This window comes from Girardinichthys multiradiatus, chromosome 13 (genome assembly GCF_021462225.1).
Source record: "Girardinichthys multiradiatus isolate DD_20200921_A chromosome 13, DD_fGirMul_XY1, whole genome shotgun sequence".
NCBI lineage: Eukaryota > Metazoa > Chordata > Actinopteri > Cyprinodontiformes > Goodeidae > Girardinichthys > Girardinichthys multiradiatus.
Window position 1 is genome coordinate 18,510,598 of NC_061806.1, and position 18,221 is coordinate 18,528,818.

The 18,221-nt window shown below is 43.1% G+C and overlaps 3 protein-coding genes and 1 long non-coding RNA gene across 8 annotated transcripts in view; 3 read left to right on the forward strand and 1 right to left on the reverse strand.

Annotated features, from left to right (window-relative positions):
* The window catches only part of hoxa3a (homeobox A3a), a 33,033-nt gene extending 28,765 nt beyond the window's left edge, over positions 1 to 4,268 (forward strand). For all 4 annotated transcript variants that reach the window (XM_047383234.1, XM_047383232.1, XM_047383233.1 and 1 more), the window contains one exon: positions 2,295 to 4,268. In XM_047383234.1, coding sequence (XP_047239190.1) covers positions 2,295 to 3,106 — 812 coding nt within the window. In that variant the 3' untranslated portion in view covers positions 3,107 to 4,268. The remainder of the gene's footprint in view (positions 1 to 2,294) is intronic.
* On the reverse strand, positions 3,928 to 7,053 carry LOC124879001. Its single transcript, XR_007040927.1, has 2 exons — positions 5,504 to 7,053; positions 3,928 to 4,515 (listed from the first exon to the last, which is right to left on the reverse strand). It is a non-coding gene; the product is annotated as an uncharacterized LOC124879001 (long non-coding RNA).
* Positions 7,054 to 7,106: 53 nt separating this feature from the next.
* LOC124878996 (homeobox protein Hox-A2a-like) lies at positions 7,107 to 10,346 on the forward strand. Of its 2 annotated transcripts, XM_047383238.1 has the most exons (3): positions 7,110 to 8,112; positions 8,517 to 8,736; positions 9,259 to 10,346. In XM_047383238.1, exons 2-3 carry the CDS (start codon positions 8,628 to 8,630, stop codon positions 9,969 to 9,971), a joined length of 822 nt encoding a protein of 273 aa, XP_047239194.1. In that variant the 5' UTR covers positions 7,110 to 8,112; positions 8,517 to 8,627; the 3' UTR covers positions 9,972 to 10,346. The 2 variants fall into 2 exon arrangements, with proteins under 2 accessions (XP_047239193.1, XP_047239194.1); XM_047383237.1 differs by having other exon boundaries at positions 7,107 to 8,736.
* A 4,339-nt stretch (positions 10,347 to 14,685) lies between these two features.
* Positions 14,686 to 17,911, forward strand: hoxa1a (homeobox A1a). Its single transcript, XM_047383239.1, has 2 exons — positions 14,686 to 15,408; positions 16,749 to 17,911. The coding sequence occupies exons 1-2, from the start codon at positions 14,805 to 14,807 to the stop codon at positions 17,129 to 17,131; spliced, it is 987 nt and encodes a 328-aa protein (XP_047239195.1). The 5' UTR covers positions 14,686 to 14,804; the 3' UTR covers positions 17,132 to 17,911.
* The last annotated feature ends 310 nt before the right edge of the window (positions 17,912 to 18,221 follow it).

Here is an 18,221-nt window from a genome sequence, read left to right on the forward strand (position 1 = left end):
TTGGGGTATCTTACAAACAACTGATTTTCGTTGAGCCAAATCAAATATTCAGTTGTTCAAATTTTGTCAGATGGTCTATAAAGGCCCCTAAAAACCTCAAATTATCGTGGTTTTAATGTGAGTTTTAAGAGTCTGAGTAACACACTAAAGAGGGTTGTGTGTTACACATGTATAACCCCCTCTATGCAAGTGATACCACGACTAATGCTTGCAAGCTGGGCCGTACTTATTCCGTGATCACAAGGAGTTTTAGCCCCCAAAATTCTTAATTTGTTTTAAAGAAATTTATATTTTGAAACAAAGATGTCATTGCTCAAGCTCAATCTTCACGGGGCTATTCAATTTGTCCTGGCAATTGGGTCTAGGAATGTTCTTACACCTGAGTGTCTAAATGCAAATCTAGGGTCCATTGGGATTTTGCTAAATATGTCAATGCTAACTAGCATTAGTAACACAAACGATAACAATAATGTATTTTTAGGCATAAAAGGTTAAAGGTAAATGCTCACAAACAGAAGCTAGACAGCATGTGATACTGGTTCAATGAGGTACTGTCAGAAGTAGTAAATACAGTTTATGGAACCTTCACTATATCTGGTATGCAGAAAAGGAGTGTTGGGTAATAAACCTTTCAAGTTTCCAGTTGAAAAGACTTCAGGCAAATTTTTGCTTTACATACAGGCCGAAAAGACGATTTCCAAGTAAGACGATAGCACAACCTAACCCTCAACCACAAGCACCTCAGGCCTAAAAACAGCAAGCCTTGAAGGCATACTCCAACCCTCCCTATTTGTTTCTGTTGCATTTTGCTAACCACATTTCACATTGCCACAGAGAAGGTTTGCAAAGTTACTATAACATTTTTGTTTTTGTTTGTTTGTGCGGATTAAGGAAATACATTTCTAGAATTTATGTTGTGTTCATTAGGAATGTTTTTTAGGAAAAATCCAATATAAATTATATGATTTTTCCAGGAAAATTTGCCCAAAAGCCTTAAAGTTAATGAGTACCTTAAATTGTTTTATTGTACTTTGCATTCGTAAAAAACACTTGTGTGGGTAGGGCACCAAAACCAGCTCTAGCCCAGGGGCCAACATCCTCCTGAAACCGGCCCCGCTTCCAAGACATTTTTTTTTACATTGCTATAAATAATATGAATCAATTAATTATTTTTTACAGCAAACATTTTAAAAGTAATTCTAAAAAATCCACAGTTTTTTCTTTTAGTCCACAACCAACATTAACAAATGGGGCCCGTAATGATAGGAAGTGGACTGAAATACAAGTCTCATAATGGATTGTTTATAAGTTGCAAAGTAACCCCATGTTCTTAGCTTATTTAGGTTTAATGCAGAAAAACTACATTTGGAGCTCAGTTTGAACTGACCTGCTTCACATCTATGTGAGACCCAGCTAAGATATTTGGTGCCTGGATTGTTTTGCATTTATTCAACCCAAGTGGGTCTCATATAAAAAGCTTATTGTGAGCTCAGGACCATTTAGAACCCATCCAGGTAAGGCCAAATCCTTACGGGGCCCACATACACATGTTGACTGGGTCTAGACTAACATCCATTACTTCTTCTCCATGTGCAGACTTCTCTTTCATCTGTGCAATATCATTACACCTCAGGTTATGTCATGTTGCATTCCTCCTATGTTACCTTTAGGAGACAGGTAGTGAAATTTATTAAGTGTTGGCCGCCTGCCACTGCAAGTGGATACAACCTTAGGATTCTGCAGGCAAACTCCAGCCTCTTAAACCTTATCAGTGAGGGCGAGATAAGCTTCTTTATACACCCTGAGGAATCTATAAATGCTTATGCTTGCATTATGTGCCTTTTATGCAGTGTGAATTTGGGGGCAGGATAAGGGTCAAAATGTTTTAGCATAGGAAACCAGGGTTACATATCAGATAGTGACCCAGTTTTCTACAATTGCATTTCTGGTTAGTGCATGCACATGTAGGCACATTGATTGTTAATTGTCTTATGGTCCCCTGATGATAACCCCTGTGTTGAGGGTAAATTTATCAAAATGTTAAGATGTTTGCTGCTCATTGGCTGCAGATCTTATGCGATGAAAAACTGTACTTTAATGGGTATGTTTATCTAGTAAAGAGCTCTATCACCACCACTGCCTCCTCCTGATTGCAGGGTTTCACTATCAGTGTATGTATTGTCACCCAATTCTGCTCCCACTCTCACTCTCCTGTGTCTTGCCTCTGTACTTCTTTCTCTGTGTGTCTGTAATGGATTACTGATTGACGCCCTCCTTCTCCTTCTACCTGACAGTGGAGAGTTGCCCCGGAGACAAGAGTCCTCCAGGGTCAGCAGCATCAAAGAGGGCCCGGACAGCTTACACCAGCGCGCAGCTCGTGGAGCTGGAGAAGGAGTTCCACTTCAACCGGTACCTGTGCAGGCCCAGGAGAGTGGAAATGGCCAACCTGCTCAACCTCACGGAGAGACAGATCAAAATCTGGTTCCAGAACCGACGGATGAAGTACAAAAAAGATCAGAAGGGTGTCGGGATGTTGCCGTCTCCTGGCGGACAGTCTCCTCGGAGCCCAGTAGGCCCTCCATCCGGTGGGGGCGGCAGTGGAGGGAGCGGATACCTCAACTCTATGCATTCTCTTGTTAACAGTGTACAATACGAGTCCCAGTCTCCAACCTCTTACAATAAAACTCATCAAAATGCGTACGGTATGCCTACGTCATACCCCCCTCCTCTGAGCAACTCCCTCAACAGCTGCCCACCCCCCCAGAAGAGGTACCCCGGGACGGACTCGGCCACTCCCGAGTACGACGGGCACCACCGTCTGCACGGCAACGGCAACTACGGCACACACATGCAGGGCAGCCCCGTCTACGTTGGCGGAGGCTACATCGACTCTGTGCCCAGCTCCGGGGCCTCGGTTTTCGGCCTCACCCACCTCCCACACCCGCCGCCTCCGTCCGCGAGCATGGAGTACAACGGGGCGATCACAATGGGCAACAGCGGCGGCCAGCATCACGGAGTGTGTGATGCGACGCCGACGTACACAGACTTAACGCCGCACTATTCTCAGGGAAGAATCCAGGAAGCGCCCAAACTGACGCATCTGTAGCATGCGGCGCAAGCCTGGATCACTCCGCCCCATTGTCTCACCCTCGTCCAGACATATCCCCCTGCTTTGTTTCTGCGCCTCCTCACGGCTCCCACCTTCTCCTTCTGCCTTTTTTTGTTTGTTTGTGTTCTCTATAGTTTGATGTGTGAAGTAGCGTAGGATAAATAATCACGACTTCCTCCATTTGCTTGTGCCATTGTCTCACAAAGACCGTTATTTACTATAGAGTGTCTATAGCGCGGAGGGGGGGAAGAAGAGCAACAGCATAGCATATGCATAGGCTTATTTAATCTTTTCCTTTTTTGAAACGTCTTTTTAAAATCTCAAACAGGGTATTATGAACACATGTTATTCATTTTCAATGTGAAGCTGTCCGTCCTTATTTATCCGCAATTGAAGAATTATGGTTAGTTTTTTTGCATTCTGTTGCACTTGTGTACAAAGGAAAACGTTAAAAGCCAGGAACTGGGAATATGAGGAGATTGCATTTAAAAAAAAAAAAACAAAGAGTCATGAGCTTGCACAGCCTCCCTTTTTGCTTCTGGTTTGTTCCATTGGTCTTTTTAAATGTTATTTATTTAGACTCCAATAGTATTATTTGACACCCCTCCATCTTTGTCTGCATGAGGAGAAGGCTGGTGGAAAATTAGCGCCATTTTCGGCTCATACATGGAGCCATGTCACTAGATTGCAGGCTAAATGTTTTCAATATGTCTCTTTCTTAGTATTATTATTATTATTATTATTATTCGAGGAGATGTTTTTGTCAGCGAATGAAAAAGAAATCAATCAGCCATGCAATAAGGGTGCAAAGAAGGACACACGTTTGCAGTTTCTTTATTGAATAAAAGACAAAACTCATCATCATTTTTTTTCTTCTTCCCAATGTCAAACATTCCATGCTGCTCCAGTTCGATGAAATAAATAAAAGAATTGAAGTGAAAAGCAGATCCATCAGTTTTAATTTTGAAATTCGCAAGCAGTTATACATTTACAATATCAAATAACCCTATTTGTAATTTAAACAAAAAATAAATAATAATAATAAGGGGTTATCAGCTTTGGTATGAAATATAAAAGTGAAATAGCATCTTAAACCCCTTCTGAAAATAAAATAAAGTTAAGGACTAAATTTAATCAAATAGTAAAACAAATTAAAAATTAGTTTAATAGAGAACAGTGGAAATTACCAAAATAACGCGAGATCGTTGCTCCAAATCAAATTTCAATTCAATAAACAAGAACAACTCGCAGCTACAAAAAAAAAAAAAAAAAAAAATCAAACACTTGATCTATTTACTCTCTCCTCCTCAAGGGGTGGGCCCCCTTCTCTTTCCCAGCGCTTCTCTCTCATCTGCGTGGGCACATCCATAATAATAAAAATGTCACCCGGGTCTTCGTGGAGGGTTCTGCAAAGAGACAACAAGCCAAATGAAAAATAATTCACCTATAGTCAGCCAGATGCCGCTCAGAGAGGACGCACTCTAAAGTACAATAATGGAAGATCTTGTTTGTTCAAAAATTCCCTGAAATTTGTAGATTTTGCTGCGTAAAACCGGCTGCATGACGACTGGAGGGGAACAAATGCTAAATATAGATGGCTGCAAATAAAAGTTTTTAAATGCATGAGTAAAATAGTGCAAATACTTCAAATTTTATTTTTGTATTAATTGCAATCATTTCCATATTTTTTAAGTAATAATAAAAAAAAAAACGGAAACTAGGAATAACAGTGTTAAATTCAGCTGGAACAGGCCATCGACATAAATCTGTGTGCCAAAAATATTTCTCCAAAACAAGCGTCTGACCAATTTTTCTTATAACATTTGTTAACAAGATTAATTCATTTCTTCTTCTGTTTTTTTTTTTCCCTACCCTCATTTTCAGCCTAACGTGATTGATATCAGAGGGCACGAACATTACCAGCCCTGACATATGGTTAGCAGGGAAACCTAGAACAATTGAAGCATGGTGTGTCACAGAGAAAAAAAAAGGCCAATGCTTTGAGTATTTCTGCATCCAACACAAAATCACACTCGTACGCAGCAGGACGGCGATTTGACCCACATGCGCCATACGCAGGTAGCACACAAATAAATTGCGTTTAAACTCGAAACTTAGCACACATGGTGTTTGTCTTTGCATTCGTGGGAAGCTGCGCCCTAAATCACTCCTGCTGTAAAGATAAGTGTGTAGGACGCGATGGGTTCCCCTAAATGCCGCCACCCACTCCTTTCCGTGCACACAAAGCCTGTGCGTAATTCCAAAATAGCCACCAGTCTCTTCTCTTAGCAACTGGTCCGCTCACAAACATGCGAGTCATAGAAAAACAGACGAAAAAGATGAAAATTCAAAGACAAAAGCCAGGTGGGGAAGGCAGCTTCACCACATACTCACCATTGGTTCTCAGGGAGGGAATGGTCGCATCTTGTGTGACCAGATTCCTTTTTTTCCCCTTGTTCTTAAAACAAATCCCTCCAGCGACAAACAGACTACCAGTGCGAGCAGAAACTGGTTCTAATCTGAGTGACCACTGTTTCTCGGCGCTTCCTGGCTGCATTTGATCCGGGGGAGAGTTAGAAGCCTTAAATGTGTTGTGAGGGCACCGAGCTGTCAGACCTTTTGGCGAGTAAGATTGATCGCGCACAGGCTTCCAGGACTCTTTGTTTGGTGTATAAGCAACAAACTGAGAGAGTGGCCTTCCACTTCTTCTCTTCTTCCCCTCTTCTTACTCAATAAGCCACATACATTTATATTTTTTGTAAACGAAAATCCTCCATGTACTACCAGACGAATAAAAAGGGGAGCATTTGCTGAATGTGGCTTTTACAGATTCTTCTAGAAGAATATGAAACCAAACACGAACGGGGGAGACAGCAGCTCAATAGCATTCCCATCAGCATAATAACGCTGGCAAATAGATTTCGTTGTTAGAAGTCGATTGTAACCGTGTTTATGTTTGCTCCATGACCATTTCAGGTAGGAAGGATAATAGAAATACAGTGGGAAGTTCATTCCCTCCCCCCAGCAGCGTGGCAATGTCCCTCCAATAAATCCTTGCTTTGTATAGCCTTGTGGCTTCGCTTATGACATGAAATAAAGACTATTTCCAAAAGCACCTTTGAAAGAAATGCAGTAAGTGTGGCTGCTTTGAGTCATCGAAATAGATTCTGTTGCATCACATGTTTATGAGCTCCACGTTTTAATGGAATGAACGAAAATGTGCCTTAATGCTACTGTTACATGGCTCCAGAGAGCATAGACGTCTTTTAAAGGTCTATTTAAGGCTTGTCTGTTCTTGTTTTTATTTAGCCAAGTAAATACGTAGTAAATCGAACTTTTTTAGCCAATAGGTCCGGTCTAAATCTACCATAGATAAATATATTAAAAGTGGGACTAGGTTAGCCCATCTGATCATCTCCAATCACCTATCAAGCACATTTAAACATAGAGGCCTTTCCATCTTTTATTTTTCTGACACATTGTCATGTTTTTAGATAATTTCTTTGTCTATTTCACAAAAAAATTGGGTCGTCCAAAATGGGTAACCATTTTAACCAGATTTAGCATAGATGTCTTTCTGTCAACGGCTTGTCCCCTTTGACCCTTCAGTTAAATTTTTTAGGTTGTTTAGATGGAAGACTATGTCGTCTTGTATATGTCTGTCCGCGAATTTGACAATTTAAAGATATTCAGAACATTGTAAACGTCTTTTTGTTAACGCCCATTTATCTTGCACGTTTCAACTATTTTCACGTTATTAAGATGAACGTTGACGCATTTTCTACGGCTATTACACGGAAATATGCTGGGGGCTGACCATTTTAACCATGTTTAGAAAATATTTTTGGTTTTTAAGTGCCATTATGTACTTGTATAAGACAATATGCAGAAATAAACAGACTGCAGATGTCTTTCACATTGTTTAGATGGAATGCAATGGTGTCCTTTTTCCTGCTTAATGGAAATATGGAGGGGGGGGGGGGGGGGGGGGGGGGTTGACTATGGCACCTAACCTAAATGTAGAACATAGTTTTACCTTTTGAACACCATCGAGTCCTTGTAAGACAGTAATCAAAAGTTGACGGACGTATTTAGTTGGATGTATTTTTATATTTTACCTTGTTTGGACGGAAGGCAACCTTTAATAAGTTTAATAAACTCTTCACCATTTTAACTAAACTAAAATTACCGTTTTGCTCTATCAAGCTAGGTGAAAGATTAAGAGACGTGGGCATCTCATGTCGACGTGTTTTCACCTATTTTTCAGCCAGCACAACTTGCCCCTTGCCATCTGAACCGGTTTGCGTGAACCGCATTTTCATGTTGGTCAATCCGCATTCAACGAAACTTTACTTGATGGGATAGTTGGCTGGTTTCCTTACCTGTAGTCCTGCAAAAACAGCTGAGAAAGTGCTGGTCTCATAAACGCTCTGATTGGACCATTTCTGTCGGTTTTAACAGAGTGCGGGGCTTTTGATGCAGTTAGATTTACAACATTAGTTAATATGCATCATTAAAAGCTCACATGCATTCTCATGCTAACAATCTTTAAGTTTATTTTTCGCCTCCAGAGCTTAAATATGGAGAGCTTCTGGCGATAAATGTGTCTGTTCGAATGTGTGTGTGTCTTTGTGTGTGTGTGTGTGTGTGTGTGTGTGTGTGTGTGTGTGTGTGTGTGTGTGTGTGTGTGTGGTGGGGGCGTTCTCGACTGACATCCTCAAACAATACGAGAAAGAGGAGTGCACGAATCCGCGCACCCTGAGCTGGTCTCCTTCCCTGTAATAGAGAGCGTCAGGCGCTTCTTAAAAAACACATTTTGTGGCTTAGTGGACTGGACTGGAGGAGCGAGGCGAGGACGAGCTGAACGGACAGAGATGTAAATAAAAACAGTCGTGCATGGCCCAGCTGAGCGAGGACTTTTGGTTTTTTTTTCTTTTCCTTTTGGATCAATCAGGCAGAGAGAGGCTTCTCTTGATTAAGCCCCAAATTGTCATTGGGCAGAGGTAATCATGTGACAGGCAATTCGGTCCAATTTCAACCTTGTCTCCATGAATTCTATAGTTTAATGGCAGCTCGGTCCCCACACGGCCGTAATCACTGAAATAGAAAAAAAAACACATCAGGGGATTTTTTAAAATATATATATATATATTTATATATATATATTTCTTCATCGTCCTCACTGAGCCGCAACGTTTATAAAAATACGGCGCTGCAAACTTTCCTCGGCTCTCAGGGAGCGGAGATGAATTACGAATTCGAGCGAGAGAGCGGTTTTATCAATAGTCAGCCGTCGCTTGCTGAGTGCCTGACATCTTTCCCCCCTGTCGCTGATTCATTTCAAAGTTCATCAATCAAGAGCTCGACGCTTTCACGCCCGACACTGATTCCTCCTCCTTTCGAGCAGACCATCCCCAGCCTGAACCCGGGCAGCCATCCGCGCCACGGCCGGCCCAGACACAGCCCCGATGGCTGCAGCCCGCTGCCAACCGCCTCCTTACCCCCGGAGTACCCGTGGATGCGGGAGAAGAAAGCCTCCAAGAGGAACCACCACCTGCCGAGCTCCACCGCCGCTGCTACCACCGCCACCACCATCTCAAACGGACCCGTGTGCTTCTCCCCGAAAGGTGGGTGAATATAACCGACAGCAGCGGTACTATCTGTTGCTGCATTTAAAGCCACCCAGGCCCTTCTAGAAAAGACAATAAATGCCACAAATGTGCCTGAGTAATTTAATTCTGGTGAATGAATATGAGGGAGAAGCATGGGGGTAAAGTTTGGGTAAAGTTTGGTGATGTAAGATGATTTATTCCCCTCGGCGAGGCAGAGTTTTGATGTGTGACAGTAATGAAGAGTGATGGAGTGCCTTTGCCGAGGAGGGCAGCTGGAGCATTCATTAGACTCCCACACCATGGACCTCACTGTTTTAGAGAGCTTCACGCTCATGCAGGCGGTTATATTATGCGTAAAAGAATCAAATGAGGAGTTTATATCAATACAGACGTTATGTTTGGGTAAAACGTGCAGGTTAATAGCTCCAAGCGGCCATTTTGCTTCATGTAGAAGTCATAAAGTTAGATTTACTGGCAGTAGGGTTATGCAATTGTTGTACCGTGATTTTTATAATCCCTTTGCTATTTATTTCCCAGGCTCGCCTGAGATGGTGGAGGGAGCCGGTGGAGGAGGGGGTTCCCGCAGGCTGAGGACCGCGTACACCAACACGCAGCTGCTGGAGCTGGAGAAGGAGTTCCACTTCAACAAGTATCTGTGCCGGCCGAGGCGGGTGGAGATCGCGGCCCTGTTGGATCTGACCGAGAGGCAGGTCAAGGTGTGGTTCCAGAACCGGCGCATGAAGCATAAGCGCCAGACCCAGAGCAAGGAGAACCACGGCGGCGGGGACGCGAAGGGCCCCGGCGCCGACGACGGCATACACAGCGAGGAGGACGAGGAGGGGGGCGGCCTGCTGTACGAGCAGAGCGGGCCCCTCCTGGAGAGAGATACCTGCTCCTTTCAGAACAACACACAGCAGCAGCAGCCGCAGCTTCACAATAATGGAGAGGCGGCAAGCTATGACAAAAATCTGAAACATTTTCCCAACCCATCACCCACTGTTCCGGGCTGCATGTCAACAATGGGCCCCGGCTCGGCATCTGGGCCGGACAATGGCGAAAGCCCCTCAGCCCTGGATGTTTCTTTGCACGACTTTCAGCCTTTCTCCTCGGATTCCTGCCTGCAGCTCTCGGACACAGCCTCGCCGAGCTTGTCGGAGTCTCTGGATAGCCCCGTGGACATTTCCGCGGACACTTTCTATTTTTTCTCGGAGTCCTTGACCACAATCGACCTGCAGCATCTGAACTATTAACTCAGAAAACAAAAATCCTTCACATTTTCCCTGTGTGTGTGAGAGAGAGAGAGACAGAGAAATGTGTGTGTGAAATCAGGTTACGACGGCATTAACTCATTGTTTGTATGTGCGGCACATTTATTCTCTTGATATTTGACTTGACGATTAATACAGGGTAAGGACGGAATTAAATCACTGAAATAGCTCTGCTTAAATTAGCTTAATTACCATAACAACTTGATCACTTGGCATGGAAATTACGTGTGTGTGAGAGACAGTGTGTGTGTGAATAATCTAACAGTGTTAGGCCTATACAAAACCGGGTCGTTTTTTATTTTTGTATAGTTTTCTTGGATATTTTTGTTAGAATACAACTAACTTGCTACAATCCTTCTGCTTGTGTTTGACTCTTTTCTTTTTAACGTGTCCAGAGTGAAATTTCCTTTTTTTATGTAAGAAAACTCCAATCAAAGGCGAAAGTAAGGGGCTAAATAAATTAACAACAGGTTGGTAATGAATATAAATGATCTATTTGCATAAAGTGTTCTTGACGGAACACTTGTTTGAGTTAAACTAATAATTTAGAAAAAAAGTTTTTAAACATAAATGCAACATATTTTTTTATTTCACATTTTAGTCTTTGACAGTGAAACTAATTACATATTTTGAAATAAAACACAAAAGTAACGTAGTAATAAAATAAAGGATAATTAGGAATAAACTTTTTTATGCGAAATAGCATAATTGGCTTCATTTTTTTTTTATTTAAATACTGAGACGTGCATTGAAATGTGAGGACTATAATATCAATATTTGCATCTCCAGCTCCCAAACTAATTCTTTTTTAAGTAAAAGCAGAGCAAATTCTCCTGCAGAGATCTGAACAGGACCGGGCTGTTAACTCTGAGTGCAAGTTGCAGGCAAATAACCCGAGCCATGTTTGCCTTGAGGAGCTCATAAATCACCCCCGTGGCATGAAAGAGACGGGCGTTAAGGAGAGCAATTGTCGTGTAATGTGCACGAATAATAGATAAAAAAAAAAAAAAATACCCCCCCTCCCCTCCAAAAAATACCCACTTACATACGGGACTCCTCGACTCCTAAAGCTAGAAAGGGGCCGAGTCTCTGCATGCGTTTGGTAATAATTCATTTTTATAGCTTGTTTGACCACGGCTCATGGCTCGGAGACAGCAGTAGCAGTAGCAGTCTGCTCAGGATTAAGAGACTGCGCTCAAACTTAAGACAGGCTCCTCTCGGAATATTAAACATTTATCAAAATTTACTCCAAAGAAAGGCTTTCTCAAGTGGATATTATTGTCTGAACTCGTTAAACAGGAAAGTAGGCGTGTTTCGGGGATTTTATTACATTACTGGAGAAGTATGTTTCAGCTGCACCTTAAAGCCTTCTATTCAACAAAGGATTATTGATAATCTGGCTTTTCATTCAATGTATAGGAATAGAGTTTTTTAATAAATCACCTCCATGCAACACATTTTAGCCTGACGGTTAAAAAGTAGCGATGGAACGACATACAAACTTTTAAAAAGCTGGACGAGCAACTCATCGACAAGTAGGAAAAGGTTCTGTGTGTGTTCAAATATGTTGGGGGTGTGGAGGGGGCTAGAGTCAGCAAATGTTACTTCATCTCCCCTCTCCTGTGCTCTGACTAGTCATGGTGCCCGTTTTAACCAAATCATTCCGAGACAGCGCGCCTTTTCTGCGCCCCCGCTGCCCACACAAAGAGCCGTGAAAAGCCTTCCGAGGTTCCTGCATGTGGCGAAGTTTCTTTCCACGAGGATAGTGAGGCAGCAGCCTTCGCCCACTCACTGCAGAGACAGCTGGAGGAGACAGATAGAAGAGGGAGGAGGAGTGATGTGGGTGGAGGGGAGTTAAACCTTCCCCACTGGTGGGAAGTTTAAAACTAATTTCACTTTTTTGGGGGTTTTATTTGATGGTGAAGCCACATTTCTGCTCTCTATTCTTAAGGACTTAAATCGCGATCTTTGCTAAACAGAGTGGCTGCAGCAATAACAAAAAAGAAAAGAAAACCAGTCATAAACCAAAGAATACGTTTGGTTAAAGTTACTAGGATCCACTTTAGTGGGGAAGTTAAACATATTAAATGAAACGTTTATAAGTATGAACTTAAAAGTAAAACAGAGTGCCGAAATTAACTGAAGGCAACCTCTTTAGGTTGGTGGGTTAGGGTTAGTTGCGAACTGACTGGAAATTCAAATGGTCCAATGAGCGCTTATAATTTGCAAAGATATAATAAAGACAATAAAAGGAAACTGTTACAGGAAAGTGAAAAGGCGTTCACAAAACCCCATTACTTGATTTCTAAATGTGGTTAAAGATTTAAAGCTAAAAATGGACCAAAAAAAGTTTTTTGCTGTCTAAATGTGGTTGAAACTATATTGAGGCCGATTAAATGGGCTAACCAAACCGGACTGGTAACTTCTTTCTTAAGGCTACATTTAAAGCTATGATTTTCCAGGCTGAATAAAGACAATCACCTGCCAACAAGTAGCCTTACATAAAACGTCAGTGGCTGTCCGGTGTTTGGGGGATCTCTGCACTGGAAATATTCATGTGGGTGTTTTACTTCCCTCGGCCTTTGGGGGCGCTCGCTTCGACATGAGATCCTTTCCTTCTTCCTCCCCTCACTTGTGCTTCCTCGGTGAGAGGTTGTGCATCTGCCGCAAGTCTCGTATGCATCCCCCCTCCCCAAACCCCCCTCTCTCTCCAGCTCTACAGGCTCTCTCTGTCTCTCTCTCTCGGCTCCTTTTCTGTGGTCCTTCATTTCTCCGGCAGCTTTATTTTATGATCGTCACAGGATAATCAGCCCACACTCACACCTCAGGCTACATAGGCGCATTTAAGAGCTCCTCTCATTATTATATCATTTGATCACCATACATGCGTAATGAATACATGTGGGAGTGAAACCAGAGTAGATGGCAGACCCTATGACCTGCAAGAGATGGAAAAATGAATACCCCATCATCCTAATGGTAGATGTGTTGCCTTGCCTCTTCATCACCTGTGACAACCCAAACATGATGCAGTTGCGGTTTCACACATTATAGACTTTTGGTGCTTTATTGTATAAATGTAATGATGAGATGAACTCAGGTTAGTGCAAAGAGTGTCATGGCGGGAAACTACATGCACAGGATGTTTAAGGGGATGCCATGACACAAGGTTTTATAAGGGGTCGCCAGATACTTTACTTGCTATGGCAGAGTTTCCTTGGGATCTTCTCAAACTAGGGCTGGTTGCCACTGCTGTAAATTTGGTGCCCCAGCCAGGCTTGGCAGTCTTAAATGGACTCCATGTTTAAATGAATAAGGATGCACGAGAGGAGAAGTCAAACTTCTGTGAGTTGCAGAATTTATTTTCACGTCAATTTATGCCATTAGCAGTGGGCGACTCACATGGGTCCCCTGGCTCTCCACATGATGTCCCCCAAAAAATATAACATTTCGGAAATTCTGTTTTTTTTCCCCACCACATTATCATCAATGGTCCCCATCTGGCCACCCCTCTGAGAAAGTTCAGGAGCCGTCCCTGAAGCCACATAATGTGGAGTGCACAACTGCCAAACATTGGATCCTTGACAATGCTGTAGTTTCCTACCGTGAAACAGCCAGGACATATCTGTTTATTATTTTAGTCTTATCATTAATTATGGGGACAAATAAGAATGAAATGTTAAATTTTCATGCATATTTACATTCAATTATATAATAAGCTAATATTTGACGATTTTATATTCCACCTTTTTTCGTCCTAGTGCTAATAGAATTGATCAACCTGAGCATTGTAAGCACATTATCTTATAAGAGTGAATGATAAACAATTTCAGGAAACAATCGGTTGTCAAAGCAGGTAGGAAACGTCCCAAAGGGGAGTTGGAACTGATGCATGTTCGGAAACAGCCCGTGGAATCCAGTTCCTTTTCATTCCTCAAAAAGGTACGAAACGACCGCAATGGCAAAGGTTTAAAATGGAAAGGGGGCGAAAATACTTGCACCTCCAAATCTTCTATTGCTACGTTTAAACACAGTTCTGAAAAAAGAAAGAAAAGAGGGGAAAATATGTTATTTTCGATATGTATTTGGAGGAAAATCTTCTTGCGTCTTCCTCACTGTCACTCTCTGACAATATTTACTAAGTATAATCCCTTAATGTGTAAGCGTGAAACATTTCGCATCGGAATGAGACATTAATAGCCCACAGACACCCCGCGGCAGTGGTACACACGCACACACACTTGGCCATCAATCTATCTAAGAGCGCCTGACGATGCTATGCATATGACATCGCCGTTTACTCGGGCAGGACACACGCGCACGCTCACACACTAATCCAAAAATATGGTACCTGGGGGTCAGAGCGCAGGGCCGTCCTCACGATGAGCTAGCAGAGGATGAAATGTTAAGCTCTCCACCACCGGTGCAGGAGCGCGAAACGGAAGTGTTTGAAGCAGCCCTGCTCCCTGCATGGGACTGTCCACCTCCGTCTGCCTCCCAGCTCATTGTTTGCTATGCCAATACATTAGCGGCGACGCGCGTCACCTTGATCGACGAGCGCTCGGAATTTAAACAGCCCGTCAAACACCGATCTGTCACAGGCTTAGGGGATAAGGACAAGTGCCTCACTGGCTGACCTGTAGCCACGTGACAGCAGCCGTTCATTGATATGGGTCAGTGCGCACCCCCCTCCCCGCCCAACACTGATAAGGATAGAGTATAGGTAAAGGTTGGCACGGTCACTTTGAGCAAGGGTGGGTTAGAGGGTGTTTATTGGAGAGCACGGTCCCTCGGCCCCCGGAGAACGATGCCACAATGAGCAGCTTCTTAGACTACTCGGTGATGAACGGAGAACGTGGCTCATGCTCCATCAGGGCTTTCCACTCGGACCACGGGATTACAGCTTTCCAGTCCTGTGGGGCTGCCGTCAGCAGCTGCGGGGATGAGCATTTCATGGCAAACAGGACTTCTCCTGACAGCATCCCCCATCAGCCGGGGTCTTACCAGTCTACTGCAAACACTTTGGCTCTCTCCTATGGTGCCCACCCGGCCTGCAGCTCCAGCTATGGGCCACAAAGTTTTTGCGCCACGTACAACCACTTCACGCTGAACCAGGAAGTGGACTCTGGAGCTGCGTTTCCCCAGGGCGGTCCACTGATATTTTCGGGTAACTTATCCTCCCCTATGGTCTCTCAGCACCGCCACGGTTACAGTGCCACCCCGCTGGGCCAGCTGCAGTATAGCCACGCTGCCTATGGAGGCGGACATGAGCAAGCACCACATTACGCTGGGGGCTCAAACCCAATGTCACCTCTGCATGCAGTTCACCTGGAGGCTTGTTGCTCACCTCTGTCGGATGGTGCCTCCTCTCCACAGACCTTCGACTGGATGAAGGTCAAGAGGAATCCACCGAAAACAGGTGAGTGGGAAAATGTACTTTAGGAAAAGGTACAAAAACTAATTTCCTTAGACCTAGAAAATAATACTTTCCTTTAAACAACGTCAGTATGTGGTTGAAAGAGAAAGCAAAGAAGTGTAGATAATTACATGTGTTTGGTCTCACTTCTTTTTCACACAGTCATGAAATAGGGCCTAATGTGTTCATAAAGATATTCCAAATCTGTTTAGAACAATAAACATTTCTCACAGCAAAAGTGAAAAGACTGATGTTTATTGATCTATTGGGCTAATAAAACCTGACTTATCTGTAACTCTGGACAGGACATGTTTGCGAAAATATACCGTTTTTCACCATGGTCTCTGTGCTACATAAAGATAAGGACCGACCAACCTTAAACACCCATGAAAACACATCCATAAACGTCAAATGATTGGAGAAAACTGTGCCGACAAGTTTGCTTTAAATGGAGTGTTGCGGGATAACACTGACAGTTCTGTGCTTTTCACGGCACTCAGATAACTAATTGCCAAAGTGATTGCATGAATTTCAAATTTGCAACTTGAAATCCCTTATTAGAATATATATTAGAATATATTGATTAGGATATCATTTGAGCCTGTTCATTACAGAAACTTGCAATTTGCTGCTGCTTAAAAGTGGCTCTACTTGAATAAATGGAGACTCTTTTTTAGGGGGTGGGGGATGCAGTCTCATTTTATTTGTTTTATGTAACTAAGCAACAAACAGGATAAGCAGTAGACCCCCCCCCCCCCCCCCCCCCTCCCTCCCCGAATTGGCCAGTGCCCTCTCCTCCATCCCCCCAGCTGTGGTAAGCTGAGTTATTCCACACCTCATCGAACGCACCTGCCTTTTTCTTCAACCAACTTTTATTGAACTTCTGTTTATGTAGAGTTAAAAGTTCGTAATTTATACTTTTGTATTAATTTCAATTTGTTATTGTTACCCAGTGTTTAGTAAATCATTTACATAATGATTGTTCGATTGTTCTTTTTGTGTGTATATATTTTCAATCATTTTGTAATGTTTCTCATTTGGTAAAAAGTTATTTTAAAGAGTGAAACTATTAAAAACACAGGCTGTGAAACTTTAAATGCTAATTTCTAGTCAGTCTATAATATAAATTGGTAAAAGCAAAACAAAAACCAAACGGTCTATGATAGCTTTTTCTATAGTTTCCACTATAAAGTAATACAACAGCATCACAGCATTTTTCAGTCAGTCAGTGGTTTTTGTCTTGGTGTGCCCACCCGAGATTTTTAATACGTGGCCCCCCGTGTAAAACAAAAAATTCTGGGGGCGCCACTGAGGATAAACCCCCCATGCGTTTCTGTCTGCAGGGCGATCCGGAGAATACGGTTACGCTGGTCAACCGAACACGGTCCGGACCAACTTCACCACCAAGCAGCTTACAGAACTGGAAAAGGAGTTTCACTTCAACAAGTACCTGACCCGGGCGCGCCGTGTGGAGATCGCAGCCGCGCTGCAGCTGAATGAAACTCAGGTTAAAATCTGGTTCCAGAACCGGAGGATGAAGCAGAAAAAGCGAGAGAAAGAGGGACTACTGCCGGCCAAAGTTCCGACCGCAGAACCAGAGGAGATCATTCCAGAGAAAATGGACGATGCAGCATCTGAGAAGTCGAACTCATCATCCCCGTCCACTCCCTCCCCCTCATCCTCCACGGTGTCTTCCACGGGCACTGACACTTACACCTCCAACTGAGGACACACTCTTTACCTCTCTAGGCCATGTGAGCCTTTATACCAAAGTTAAAGTGTGTTTTGAATGATATTCGCGCTGACATTTACAAAAGTATGGGACATTTTCCAATATTATGGAAAACTTAAAGGCTTTACAGTTGTGGTATGTTCTCTAACGTGTCTGCACGAAGCACCATTGTCCAGTAATGATTTAAGATGTGTTTATTTGCTCTGAAGATGTGGCTTCCCATTTGCAAAACTAAGTGGAGAGACTGCCACCCCCAAACCCTATACCCCGACCTAGTGCTGCTCTACTTAGATATAAAGTTACACATCTGCTCACACAAACAGATACCTCAAGAAATGTGCCAAAGTTGTGCGCCACCGGCCACGGGCGATGCTGTTAATGGCGCATCACGCAATCAACGAGATGACCTCGTTTATTTATCGTTAGTGAATGAATAGTTACTGTAGCTGTTTAATCGCTGTCACGTCTGTCTTTTACTTTGTCTGTGCGTACGTCTGTGTGTGTGTGTGCGTTGACTGTTTGAATGTACTGTACGGGATTTGCATGGTGCGTAAAGCCTTCATGTATCTATCACCAGTGGGGCGCTGAGTTTTATCAGTTGCGGAGCCGGTCCTTCAGGGCTGTGAAAGGCTTTTATCTGCTATTTCATTTAATCAAGTGGGACAACTGCAAAGTGATTTGTTCAGAGAGGCGTTTACGGGTCAATCAAGTGTATTAAAGTGCGTTTAAATATAAATCTTTTCATCAGTGTCGTTTTTTTTTTCTGAGGGGAAGATCTTGGGAAAGATGCAGAGTAAAGGTTATAACCTTTAACCTTATGACCTAAAGCAAATGTCTAAGCTAAATCCGCTTTATATATATTTCTAAGCAATAAGACAAAAAGATAAAAGAGAAATTACAGAAACCCCACGAGTCTGTTCAGCCGTCCGGTCCTGTCAATGTATGCGGCCGTGCGAGCTCGCGTCCCTGGGGTAAACACTTATTGGCATAATAAAGGCATGTTTATCCGGGAGCGAAGATGTCTTCTGTGATGGCAACCTTATCGAGCTACCGGCTTACCGAGGGGACAAAAAACATATTGATT

What these genes read in the sequence shown, in the direction of transcription:
- LOC124878996 (XM_047383237.1), top strand. Translation starts at nt 8,355, where the DNA reads ATGAATTACGAATTCGAGCGAGAGAGCGGTTTTATCAATAGTCAGCCG. An exon ending in CGTGTGCTTCTCCCCGAAAG is followed by an intron (nt 8,737 to 9,258) that starts GTGGGTGAATAT and finishes TTTATTTCCCAG; the next exon opens with GCTCGCCTGAGATGGTGGAG.
- hoxa1a (XM_047383239.1), top strand. Translation starts at nt 14,805, where the DNA reads ATGAGCAGCTTCTTAGACTACTCGGTGATGAACGGAGAACGTGGCTCA. An exon ending in GAGGAATCCACCGAAAACAG is followed by an intron (nt 15,409 to 16,748) that starts GTGAGTGGGAAA and finishes TTCTGTCTGCAG; the next exon opens with GGCGATCCGGAGAATACGGT.